Raw genomic sequence first — 13920 nt, forward strand, 5'->3', positions numbered from 1 at the left:
CACAGTGTTAAATCACCACTTATGTGTTTTGCTGTCTGATTCCCCCATGTATCTCTGAGGGCTTTTAGAGCAGAGGCTGTATCAGACCACGGGGAAGAAATGATGGCTATACCACCAGCATCCTGTCCTTCCAGGAGGGACGACAGTCTGTGTACTTTGGCCGATACACAGGTAGGGTTGCCAGAGGAGTGAGACACCATTCCAAATCTGCCTCAGAAACACCCTGTTCTGTCAGGGAAAGCCAGGTCCACACTTCAGACTAAGTCTGCAGAATGACGCACGCATCACCCACTGGCAAGGGACGCAGCACGCACTATTACGCAACTTATGTTTAGTCTCAAGCGAAAATAAACTGTAAATCAGTCAAAACTAATGAAAAATCATACTTTTTATATTAAGGCATAGAGCAGCAATGTTTCGGAAGAGATCTTTATTTCAACAGGGCTCTTTCTGGCAGCTAATTTTAGAATTAAAATGAGCAAAAATTCAAAGAGTCGTGCTCCAATTATAAACCTCTGTTGTCATCATAATTTTTGGTCATGATTAATATTTTCACAACTGAAAAATCTTTTTTATCTCCAAGAAAGTTAAGTCAGGTAAAGAAAATTAGCTTGAAGTGTTCTTTGAACTTCCTATTCATTTGAAGACATCATCTTACTTTATTCAAACTGCTTTCCTCCAAGAAAACTTTTCCAGGGTTTCAACCTCACAGAGCTCAACCTTTTCTAATCTGTTTTAGAAATTACAACTGACACCTCGACCTTTGCCTCCTTATTTCTTGTGCGTGCCAGTCTCAGTCTGCTCTTCTGGTTAAACAATAAGCTGATAAAGGAAGAAACCCTGAGTTATCCATTTTTCTATCAATCACAGTACTTGAGAATGGCTAGGTATACAATCCAGAAATTCTTGTCCACTGGTTATACAGAGGAAATAATTCTAGCCAACAAAGAAAGAGTTTTCATCTTTTCAATTATACATGTTTTCTGGGCTTTAAAAATCAACAACTAGGTACAATGTGATCAAACTTGCAACCCAATAAACTTATTTCTGAGATTCTATCCCTCAAAAAAAATCCAGAAAATATGAAAATTATATGAATAAATATGTTCATTCCAGAATTATTATAGTAGCCTCACATCAGATGTAATCAGGGAATATATCGCCATTTAAAATAGACTAGCACACCACTGACACTATGTATAAATTAGATAACTAATGAGAACCTACGGTTTAGCACAGGGAACCCTACTTAAGGTACTGCGGTGACCTAAGTGGGAAGGAAATCCAAAAGTGAGGGGGATAGATGTATATGATGGCTGAGTCACTCTGCTGTACAGTATTAACACACACTATAAAGCAACAATACTCCAATAAAAATTAATTCAAAAATCAAGTAAAACCAGTAAAACTTGCTAACAATTTCTAAATCAAACACAAATAACAGTATTCATTTTCATAAATTATTTTCATTATTCATAATCATATTTTCATTATTAAAAACTGAAATATTTTCTTTCTAACTTCTGTCACTAAAAATTCCAAGTGGGTATAGTCTGGACCATTAAATTTGTTCTTCTATAAATAATAATTCAGCATGATGTGGGTCTGTAACTTGATGTTTTGGCAACATAAGGTTGATGAATGCTAACCAAAGTCCCATGGTGAATTAGCTGTGAACTAGTTTTAAAGAAGTATCAGCTTTTCAGTATATCTGAAGAGAGATCACTCCGAGTCCCTCCATGTATTTTGTTTCTAACAATTTCATAATCCACAGTGGAAACTTATGGGCAAAAAGCTCAAGCTGCTTTGGTTTATTTTACTAGCGTGTTAAGCAGTAGTTTCCCTTCAAGTACAGATAGCTGTGGAGTGTTTACTTTGAGTAAGCCGCCGTACCAAGAGCAGATGATAAGTTAAAAAAAGAAGAAGAAAAGAAAAAAAAGAGGGACCTCTCTGGTGGTCCAGTGGTTAAGAGTCTGCTCTTCTTCATGAGTTCAATACTGGGTCAGGGAAGTTCCACAAGCCACGCAGTACAGCAAAAAAAAAATACATTAATTAACAACAACCAGAAAAAAAAGCCTGTGTAGTCACTACCATTCAGGAGATTAAAATTAAGTGTCAAGGAAAGGAAAGTCTGGAGCCAGAAAGAGCTGACTATAAGGCGGATCATAACTGTCATGCCAAATATCAAGAAAATGCCTGGAAAGTTTAGGAAGGAGAAATCATGCCCGTTCAGGGATCAATATTTCAGTCAGTGGATACAGTCACAGGACTGGATGATGGCAAAGAGGAGGAGAGAGAAAGGGCCAAGAAGTGAAGCCTGCAAACAACCTGCATCCATGGTGTCTAGAGGACAAGGATTCTTTTCAAAAGACCAGAGGGAAGACTAGGGTTGGGGGTGGGATGGGGAGAGGAACAGGGCTGTGGACGCTAAAGCAGGTGAATTTCATGAGGAAACCTATGATCACAGGGTGATGGGGCAGGAATGTGGAGTTGGAAGCTTTGGGATTTCAGTCTTTAATTAGGTCGCTGGACAGCAAGGCGATCAAACCAGTCAATCCTAAAGGAAATCAACCCTGCTTATTCACTGGAAGGACTGATGCTGAAGCTGAAGCTCCAGTACTTTTGCCACCTGATGCAAGCAGCCAGCTCATTGGAAAAGACCCTGATGCTGGGAAAGATTGAGGGCGGGAGGAGACGGGGGTGACAGAGAATGAGATGGTTGGATGGCATCATGGACTCAGTGGACATGAGTTTGAGCAAGTTCCAGGAGATGGTGAAGGACAGGGAAGCCTGGAGTGTTGCAGTCCTTGGAGTCAAAAAGAGTTTGACAGGACTGAGTGACTGAATCACAAATCCATTTAGCAGAATGAGATCCAAATTGTGAAGGGCTATGAAAAGAAAATTAAAGGAAATAGAGGTGTTGTCTATACAAACTCTAAGGAAATTTGGTTGTAAAAGACAGGAAGAAGGGAGCAAGTAAGCAGATGAGGATGCAAAGTCAAATAAGAGTCAAACTTTTTTTTTTTTTAATTCACATGGAACTTATTTAGAAGTGTGTGCAGGGACATTTCTTCTTTTCTGTCTAGCAACTCAGTTTTTTTTAGCACCATTTCTTAAGGAAGAATTCCCTTCCCATTCATAGCAACTCTTTGTTAAGTGTCATATATTATTATAGATGAGGATTTCTAGGCCATTATTCAGTTTTGGTTAGCTGTCCATTCTCACACCCATTACATGGGAATGCAATAATAACTGCAGCATTATAATGGCTTTCAACATCTGGCAGAAGTTCCCCCTCAATGCCTTCTTTTTTCAAAATGTTCTTAGCTATACTTGCCTGACCTTATTGCACTCATTCTTTTCAGGAAGTTATAGTCATTTATTTACACTTTTTAAAAACAGAAAAGATTAGAAATCACCATGCAAAAAGCACATATGTAAAGTAAGAAGTTAAAGTACCAATCTTCCCCTCAACATATCACTTACCCAAGGTCTAACTGCAGAGGTGAGTGCTAGTTAAGAACTAATGTTCACTCATCTGATAGTTTTCTAAGTTTATACAGACTTCTCATATGTAAATACATGTTGGGAAAAATGCCTCCAAAGAGGGACAGGAAAGACAGGTCCAGGGTCTTGTGACCTTCCTCTGGGTTGAGGGCATAAATTGGCCCCTTCTGCTTTTCTTTTAGTCCCTTCTACCCCACACCTCAACACCTGCCCATCACTCTAAGGTTTGAAGTTCTTTCATTGCCACTTTGCTAAGGTTTACATGCCTGTTTAAACCCAAACCTAAAGGTCTCTATAAATACCTCAAAATGAAATAATCACTTTATCTGCCCACTGAGATGAGATCTCTAACACACCTGTGTGCCTTCCAATCATTCCCAAACACCCACCAACTCATGTGGTGACATACTCAGGGTGACCCTCCTCAATGAGTCAGACCCTTGTATAATCCCCTCCCCTTGAATGAGAGCTTCTAACCAATGGCTGCAAAATCTAATCAGTTGACTTCGAGTTAACCTTGGGCGGGCCTGACCTAACTAGGTGAGAGCTTTAAGAGGGTTCAGGCCTCTCTTGAAGTAAGAGCCTTGAAACAGCAGAGGTTCTCTCTCATCACTTTCAAGAAGCTGTCAACAATTCTCCAGCCACAAGGATATGAATTCTACCAACAACTTGAGGGCACATTGAATCTGATTCTTCCCTACTTAAACCTCAGATGAGCATTCATCCCAGCCAACACCTTGATTCCAGTTTTGGATACCAGACCTTGAACAAGGAATCCATTAATCCATGCCTGAACGTAGGAAATTGTTAGCTAGTAAAAGGATATTGTGTTAAGCCACTACCTTACAATAATTCACTATGCAGCAATAATATTAATAATTAATACAGTATGCATGTCTATTCTTTTAAGAGACTTTTCTTCACCACTAAATTAATTAGTATTTACAATCACATGAATGCCATCTATTTGGGTTTATCACCATAAGTAAAGAAGTCTGCTCAATCTCCTTCCTCTTATTGTCTATTGCCCCCTATCTGGTTATCTTTGTTCTGCTTTAGTTCCAATTTGATGAGTATACCTTGTAAAATAATTTTCTTAGAGAGGGTACATGGGGTTCCATAAGTGTAGAAAATGTCTTTCTTTATCCCACAAACATAAATGAACCTTTAACTACCAGACTTTTTCTCTGAAAAATATAAAACACTCTTCACTGTTGTTTAGCCTCATTTTATTTTTTTAATATTGATTTATTTTGTGGCATCAGGTCCTGTTGCAGCACACAGGATCTTCATTATAGCACACAGATGTCTCTAGTGGAGGGGCACGGGCTCCAGAGCACATGGGCTCAGTAGTTGCAGTACGAGGGCTTAGTTACCCTGAGGCACGTGGGATCTTAGGTCCCCGACCAGGGATCGAACCCATGTCTCCTGCACTGGAAGGCAGATTCTTAACCACTGGACCACCAGCTTCATTTTAGAGAAGAGCAGTTCAATGCTGATTCGCCTTTCTTTTGTGTGTAACTTGTACTCCCTATGAAGAATCTTGCAAAAAATATTCTCTGTAGTCTTGGATTTGGAAATTCTACCAGGAAATCACAAATTATATATCATCTCCTTCATTAATCCTCTGGCACTCTGTAAGCCGATTCTCTGAGAAAATTTCAGTTTTATTTATCTCAAAGCCTTCTCCCTACTAGCTGTTTGTTTCTGGTTTTATTTTACGTGTGTTCTTTCTTCTTTCCCAGCATCCATCATTCAGATGAAACATTATCTCTTGGATCTTTTCTCCATATTTCATGTCTTTTCACTCACAGTTTCCATTTCCTCATATTTTTACTTCTATCATGACATAGTTCCTCCTTTTGCTTTTCCAGACCTAAATTCAATTTTAAGGAGCATACCTTACTTTTTTCACTTCCCTTTTTGAGTGTTTAGAGTTGTGGGTTTTGCTGCAATTTTGTTTTTACTTCCTAGATATTTTTTCCCTTTTTGAATTGCTGGTACAGGCTCCCTGGACTGGCCAGGCTTGAGGTTGGCAATGAGAGAGATGATACTGGAGATTCTCCTCCAGCGCTGGACAGGCCAGTCAAGCCAGCCCTGTCTACAAGGGGCAGAGGCCTCCCAGTCTGTGCTTTTCAAGGTTCTCCAGGTGTGAGCAGGGGCCCATTCTCTTTATTTCTCTTTTCCATATACACACTCACACGTACACACAAGGACCAGCTCAGTCTAATTGCAGTCTTATTTTTTTTTTTAATTAGTGATTATTTTATTTATTTATTTTTGGCTGCACCAGGTCTACGTGGCTACCTGTGGACCTTCTGTAGTTGCAGTGTGAGGGCTTCTCATGGTGGTGGCTTCTCTTGCTGTGGCACTCAGGCTCTAGATTGCGTGGGCTTCAGTAGTTGTGGCATATGGGCTTAGTTGCTCCGTAGCATATGGAACCTTCCCAGACCAGGGATGGAACCTGAATCCCCTGCATTGGCAGGTGGATTCTTAACCCCTGGACCACCAAGGAAATCCAGCAGTCCTCTTAAAGAACAGCCAGGATCCATGAGATAGGGAGCCTTTTGTCTCATAGGGTCACGTGCAGCACACTATAGCACGTATTTCCTCTCTATAAGCTGAGGGGTCTTTATGGCTCAGCTGGTCTTTGAGTCCTCTGTTCTCCCAAGAACCCTATCTCCTAACCCTGTGGTACATAGAGGCTCCTGGCACTGCACCCTTTTCTTGAAAACCCACATCCTCAAATGCAACTGAGATCCCCTCCAGGATCTTGAGTCATCTCAAGTCAACTCTATCCTCTTGAGTCATCCGTGGCAGGGCATCTGTAACTGATGGAGGAAGGTCACAGAAAAATAGAAGGGTGGAATGAGGAACATATACGGAAGGATTAGCCTTGAGCAGAATGGGGAGCACTTGGCAGTTAATAGGGAGGACAATCAAATTTGAGCAGTTGTGATTGCAGATGAGTTGTAGGGTGGGGCTTCTCAAAGGGCAGCAAGAATCAGCATATCGGTATCATCTAAGAACTTACCAGAAATTCAAATTATTGGACCCTACCCCAGATATGGGACTTCCTTGGTGGTTCAGACGGTTAAGCGTCTGTCTACAATGTGGGAGACCCGGGTTCAATCCCTGGGTCGGGAAGTTCCCTGGAGAAGGAAATGGCAATCCACTCCATACTATTGCCTGGAAAATCCCATGGACAGAGGAGCCTGGTAGGCTGCAGTCCATGGGGTCACAAAGAGTCGGACACGACTGAGCGATCTTCACATCTTCACTGTAACCCCAGATATATTGAATCAGGAACTCAAGGGTTGGGGCCCAGCAGACTATGTTCTAGGAAGTTCACCAGCAGATTCTAACACATGCTCAAGTTTGAGAACCACTGCTGGAGGATGTGGAAAACTAGGGAAATTTTAAAATGTCTCTAAATGATAAGCTCTTTTTCATTCCATGAAGGTGAATGAGTGATTTAATATAAGGCTTGAGAGAAGCAGCAAAATTTGGGAACACCCATTGAGAAAAATGGATTAAAAAAATTTAAAAAGCCAGGCTCACAGTCCATGAATTTGTGGAGTCACTAGCAGGTCATCATACACAATTTCACTTTTTATTTCTTGGTCATGATATCATGAGCACTGCTTCCAAGCCAGGAACACAAGAAGCAAATTTGGAGTACACCCCATTAATAATTTTGTCATTTATAAAGATGAAACTTACTCTATAAAATTCTATCATAAACTAAAGAATTCTGGGATTTAAATTTTTGAAGCACATCTACCACTACTAATGCTGTCATGAAGAATCTCAAAGTCTCTCAATCTCAAGTCAGTTGAAGAGGTTTATCCAGGGTCATCCGTATGCCAAAGGCACAGTGAGGACGAGCTACCTAGGTCTCCCAAGTTCATTGCTCTTTTATTCTTTCCAGACTTGAGAGGATGTCCTATTTCCTGATACTGAGATACACCTAGAACTTAAATCCATGTGGATGAAGCCAGAACGCCTGTCCTCATGCGAGTTGGCAGAGTTCAGCTCTAAGTGGGCATCATACTCCATGAAAAATATCAGATCTGCCGAACATACAGAAAAGATGGGGTCCATCTTCAGCCCTTCCACCCAGGGGCTAGATCAGGTTCATCTTTGTGCCTTACAAACCTTCAAGGCTCATCAGAAAGACCTCTAAATAAACGTGGGTCCATCCAAAGAGAAGCAACATCAGCTACAAAGCAAGGTCACTAGCAGATCAGTGCTATCAAGCAGGCTGTGGTGTGGGCAAAAGGTTACGTGAAATGGATTTAAATAGAGCCCTCAAAGGTATTACAAAAGTCTACACCAGCGCTGAAGTCATGACTTAGAGAAACACATGCAGAGCAGCTGATGACCAGGCCCCTGACACAGTGCTGGCTGAGGGTGCTGAGGCTCCAATGAAGCCACACCAGTGAGCCCACAGGGGAGGCAGATGGAGGGGCTTCTGAAGGCTGACACTACATCCCCTTGAGTTACTCTCAGGTCTTTTTTATGAGTTTACCCACATAAGGACTTAGAACAGGGTTTGTGTGTGTGTTAGCTGTTGAGTCGTATCTACCTCTTTGCAAACCCATGGACCACTGTAACCCGCCAGGCTCTTCTGTCCATGGAATTTTCTAGGCAAGAATACTGGAGTGGGTGGCCATTTCCTTCTCCAGGGGATCTTCCTGACCCAGGGATGGAACCCAGGTCTCCCTCACTGCAGGGAGATTCTTTATCATCTGAGCCACCAGGGAAGCAGAACAGGGTTTGGATGCTATTTAAAAAAAAAAAGTGACAATGTTAGTCACTCAGTTGTGTCCAACTCTTCGTGACCCATGGACTGTAGCCCACCAGGCTCCTCTGTCCATGGCAAGAATTATGGAGGCAAGAATACTAGAATGGGTTGCCATGTCCTTCTCCAGGGGATCTTCCCAACCCAGGGATGGAACCTGTGTCTCTTGAGTTTCCTACACAAACAGGAGGAGTCTTCACCACCACCACCACCTGAGAACGTTATAAACTCTTCATCAACATCAGCCTTTTTTCCAGAGTGACTTTGACACAAGTTCACTCAAATGAACTAACACTTGCCTCCCCTTTAACGACTCATTTAACGAGAATGAATTTTTTCTGCCAACGTGTGAGACTCCACCCGCCTCCTCCCACTGAAAAGCACAGCACCGTCTCCTCGCCCAGAGAGCACTTCAGAGCAGATGCTCTCCTCCCCCGGTGCCACAGCTGCATCCTCTGACCTGAGCCTGAGAGTCCATTTCACATTCCTTTTTATCCTCAGCTTTTTACATAAGAGAGGAGAAGAGAAGAAGGATGAGAAGAAGAAAAGGACAGGAGAAAGATGCTTCAGTTTACCAAGAGGAAACCAGGGATGTGCACACTGCTCTCCTTGGCCCCCATAAATCATTCCACTGCCAGCATTTGATTCTTATTCTAAACAGTTTCACACTCCAGTCAGAGGTCTACACACATGCGTGGAGAAATCCATGATGTCACAGAGAGCCATGCTGGCACACGTCCACCCCGCGATGCTCACCTTTGTACTCTGCCAGGCACACGCACTCGTAGCCGTTGACAAGGTCCCTGCAGGTGGCAGCATTCAGGCACGGGGCGGAGAGACACTCGTCATATTCCTCCTCACAGTAGAGGCCATGATAGCCTGAGGGACAGAAGGGAAGATCTGAAGTCAAACCAGACCATCTAAACGCACGCTGGGTCAGCCTGCCAGGAAGGCAGTGGGTGTTCAAGGGAAAGTCAGGCACAAATACATGGGACTGAAGGAGCTGGGTCTCTCGGGATACACTGAAATGTAGATTTCCAGGAAGGTTATGAAGAATCTGTTCTTAGCACTTTTTGTCATGAGCCCAACCACTGCCATGATCCACAAATGACCCCATTATGTCACATCCACTGGTACTGTGACCAGGAGACATAGGCTATGGAATGCATCTGCTGTGATCACACAGGAGGTAGCACTAGGTACAGGACTTAACAGCCAAACAGCTCCTTTCTAGGATGTGGACTCCATATTTCCTCCAATCAATTAGAAAAATAGACCTAGCTAGAGAGAGTTTTATTCCAGAAGAAAAGGATCCATGATTTCCTTTGTTTTTCAAGTCAAGAACGAAGCTCAGCTAACAAGGGCTTAACTGAACTTCCTGATGAAATGTGGGGTGATTTTTTGCATATTTAAAATGACAAATATCTAAATTATAATATGGGACTGTGTGCTTAAAGTTTTTAACTGTTAAAAAATAGAATAACAGCAACGAAGAAAAAGAAAGCAACGATTTCTCAAGAAAGATGGCTCTTACTCTCTTTTTTTGCAAAACAGGTGTTTATTCTAACGGACAGGAAGACAACATTCTTTGAGATTCACTCACGAATGTTAGGCTGTTTTTAACTTTTAAAAACATGTGTTCTTGCCAATGTGCAGTAAAACCAGGCCATTTTTTGTCTGGCCCTGTCCAAACAAAGAGAAACATGTGAGCACTTTCAGAAATCACTCTGCCTGTGTTGGTTCTGAATTCAGATAAGCAGAAAAAATAAACGCTTGCTCAAGTGGGCACTGGAACCGCCAGCTCGTTTCCAGCAGCTCAGAGCCAGCCCTGGAGCTCAGACTGTCCCGTTAGCACAGGCAAATGTGTTGAATTGTTCTGTTTTTGGTGCCTATCACTAAAGTAGGTTAAGCCGACATTTGCATTATTTATGGAGCACTTTTTGTGACATTGTACAGGAGACAGGGATCAAGACCATCCCCATGGAAAAGAAATGCAAGAAAGCAAAATGGCTGTTTGGGGAGGCCTTACAAATAGCTGTGAAAAGAAGAGAAGTGAAAAGCAAAGGAGAAAAGGAAAGATATAAGCATCTGAATGCAGAGTTCCAAAGAATAGCAAGGAGAGATAAGAAAGCTCTCCTCAGCGATCAATGCAAAGAAATAGAGGAAAACAACAGAATGGGGAAGACTAGAGATCTCTCCAAGAAAATTAGAGATACCAAGGGAACATTTCATGCAAAGATGGGCTCGATAAAGGACAGAAATGGTATGGACCTAACAGAAGCAGAAGATATTAAGAGCTGGCAAGAATACACAGAAGAACTGCACAAAAAAGAGCTTCACGACCCAGATAATCACGATGGTATGATCACTGACCTAGAGCCAGACATCCTGGAATGTGAAGTTAAGTGGGCCTTAGAAAGCATCACTATGAACAAAGCTAGTGGAGGTGATGGAATTCCAGTTGAGCTATTTCAAATTCTGAAAAATGGTGTTGTGAAAGTGCTGCACTCAATATGCCAGCAAATTTGGAAAACTCAGCAGTGGCCACAGGACTGGAAAAGGTCAGTTTTCATTCCAATCCTAAAGAAAGGCAATGCCAAAAAATGCTCAAACTACCGCACAATTGCACTCATCTCACACGCTAGTAAAGTAATGTTCAAAATTCTCCAAGCCAGGCTTCAGCAATACGTGAACCGTGAACTTCCAGATGTTCAAGCTGGTTTTAGAAAAGGCAGAGGAACCAGAGATCAAATTGCCAACATTCGCTAGATCATCGAAAAAGCAAGAGAGTTCCAGAAAAACATCTATTTCTGCTTTATTGACTACACCAAAGCCTTTGACTGTGTGGATCACAATAAGCTGTGGAAAATTCTGAAAGACATGGAAATACCAGACCACCTGACCTGCCTCTTGAGAAACCTATATGCAGGTCAGGAAGCAACAGTTAGAACTGGACATGGAACAACAAACTGGTTCCAAACAGGAAAAGGAGTATGTCAAGGATGTATATTGTCACCCTGCTTATTTAACTTCTATGCAGAGTACATCATGAGAAACCTTGGGCTGGAAGAAGCACAAGCTGGAATCAAGATTGCCGGGAGAAATATCAATAACCTCAGATATGCAGATGACACCACCCTTATGGCAGAAAGTGAAGAGGAACTCAAAAGCCTCTTGATGAAAGTGAAAGAGGAGAGTGAAAAAGTTGGCTTAAAGCTCAACATTCAGAAAACAAAGATCATGGCATCTGGTCCCATCACTTCATGGGAAATAGATGGGGAAACAGTGGAAACAGTGTCAGACTTTATTTTGGGGGGCTCCTAAATCACTGCAGATGGTGATTGCGGCCATGAAATTAAAAGACGCTTACTCCTTGGAAGAAAAGCTATTACCAACCTAGATAGCATTTTGAAAAGCAGAGACATTACTTTGCCAACAAAGATCCGTCTAGTCAAGGCTATGGTTTTTCCTGTGGTCATGTATGCATGTGAGAGCTGGATTGTGAAGAAAGCTGAGCACCGAAGAATTGATGCTTTTGAACTGTGGTGTTGGAGAAGACTCTTGAGAGTTCCTTGGACTGCAAGGAGATCCAGCCAGTCCATTCTAAAGGAGATCAGCCCTGGGTGTTCTTTGGAAGGAATGATGCTAAAGCTGAAACTCCAGTACTTTGGCCACCTGATGTGAAGAGTTGACTCACTGGAAAAGACTGATGCTGGGAGGGATTGGGGCCAGGAGGAAAAGGGGACAACAGAGGATGAGATGGCTGGATGGCATCACTGACTCAATGGACGTGAGTTTGAGTGAACTCCGGGAGTTGGTGATGGACAGGCAGGCCTGGCGTGCTGTAATTCATAGGGTCGCAAAGAGTCGGACACGACTGAGCAACTGAACTGAACTGAACTTTCAAGTAAGTTGCCATTTCAGTCCTTTTTGAATTCTTTTCCATCTTTCGGCAGTGATAGTGGCTCCTTAAAGGGGACCTTGACCTCCCTGAGACAAATACCCTATGGATTTCCATTCTTCTATCTCTCCAGGCTTCTTGCAGCTTTACAGAAATATTTCTTATCACCCTTTATCAGATCATTTTAATCATCTAGATCAGAGTTTCTCAACCAACAGCAATTTTGCCCCTCAGAAGATATCTGGCAATGTTTGGAGAGATTTTGAGTTGTCACAACAAGGGTGGAGAAGAGGGGATTACTTCTGGCTTCTGGTCTAAGGATCCTGCAAACCATCCTATAATGCACAGAACAGCCCCCAACAAAAACCCACCCAGCTTAACAGTGAAAGAGACAGACGCAGAAACCCAGCTCTAGATTAAGGATCAGCAAATTGTGGTCCACAGGCCAAATTCATCCCTGTTTTTATAAATGATGTTTTATTGAGACACAGTCACACCCATCCACATATATATTGTCTATGGCTGATTTCATACAGTGATAGATTGAGTAGCTCCATGTGGCTTGGAAAGTCCAAAATCTTTAGTCTCTGATCACTTATAGCACAAGTCATGAATTTAGATTTCTGATCTAGATTCAACGAAAAATCTTTCTTTTTACAAGAATTTTGGATATTAACAATTTATTAAAGATAGACTGTGCAAACAGTTTCTCCCACTCTGAAGTCTGCCTTTGACTTTGTTGACTCTGTTGACTTCCTTTGCTGAATAGAAGCATTCAGTTTGATATAGTCCTACTTTATGTTTGCTTTTGGTGCCTATACTTTTGGTCTCATATCCAAAAATCAATGCCGAGATCAATTTTATGAAGGTTTTCCCCTAAGTTTTCTTTCAGGAGTTTTATAGTTTCAGGTTCTTAGATTGAAGTTTTTAATTCAGTTGGTGTTGTTTTTGGTGAATTGTGTAAGATACATGGCCAACAGGTATACAAAAAGGTGTTCAACATCGCTAATCATCAGGGAAGTGAAAATCAAAACCATAAAGAAGTATCACCTCATCCCAGTTAAGCTGGCCATGAGAAAACAAAGCAAAAGCAGAAAATAACAAGTGTTGTCAAGGATGTGGAAAAATGGGAACTCTCATACACTGTTGGAGAAGGCAATGGCACCCCACTCCTGTACTCTTGCCTGGAAAATCCCATGGACGGAGGAGCCTGGTAGACTGCAGTCCATGGGGTTGCTAGGAGTTGGACACGACTGTATAACTTTCAAGAAGACAACCTGAGCGACTTCACTTTCACGTTTCACTTTCATGCATTGGAGAAGGAAATGGCAGGCCACTCCAGTGTTCTCGCCTGGAGAATCCCAGGGACAGGGGACCCTGGCGGGCTGCCGTCTCTGGGGTCGCACAGAGTCAGACACGACTGAAGCAACTTAGCAGCAGCAGCAGCATACACTGTTAGTGGGAACGTAAAAGGCTGCAGTTGCTATATAAAACACAAAAAATACAGAAATTCCTCAAAAACGAAAAATAGAATTACCATATATCTATAACTTCACTTCTAGTTATTTATTCAGAAGAGTTGAAAATAAGATCTTGCAGATACATTTGTATTGCCATGTTCATTGTGGCATGCTTCACAATAGCCAAGAGGCAGAAACAACCTAAATGTGCATCAACAGGTGAACGGTTACAGGAAATGTGATACCAT

General features: G+C 42.1%; 1 protein-coding gene across 1 annotated transcript in view; it reads right to left on the minus strand.

The window, feature by feature from the left end:
• The window catches only part of DNER (delta/notch like EGF repeat containing), a 383785-nt gene that overhangs the window by 43812 nt on the left and 326053 nt on the right, over positions 1-13920 (minus strand). Inside the window, exon 9 of the mRNA XM_055574473.1 lies at positions 9068-9190. Within this exon, the coding sequence (XP_055430448.1) occupies positions 9068-9190 (123 nt within the window). The remainder of the gene's footprint in view (positions 1-9067; positions 9191-13920) is intronic.

This window comes from Bubalus kerabau, chromosome 3, assembly GCF_029407905.1.
Source record: "Bubalus kerabau isolate K-KA32 ecotype Philippines breed swamp buffalo chromosome 3, PCC_UOA_SB_1v2, whole genome shotgun sequence".
In the NCBI taxonomy this organism is placed as follows: domain Eukaryota; kingdom Metazoa; phylum Chordata; class Mammalia; order Artiodactyla; family Bovidae; genus Bubalus; species Bubalus kerabau.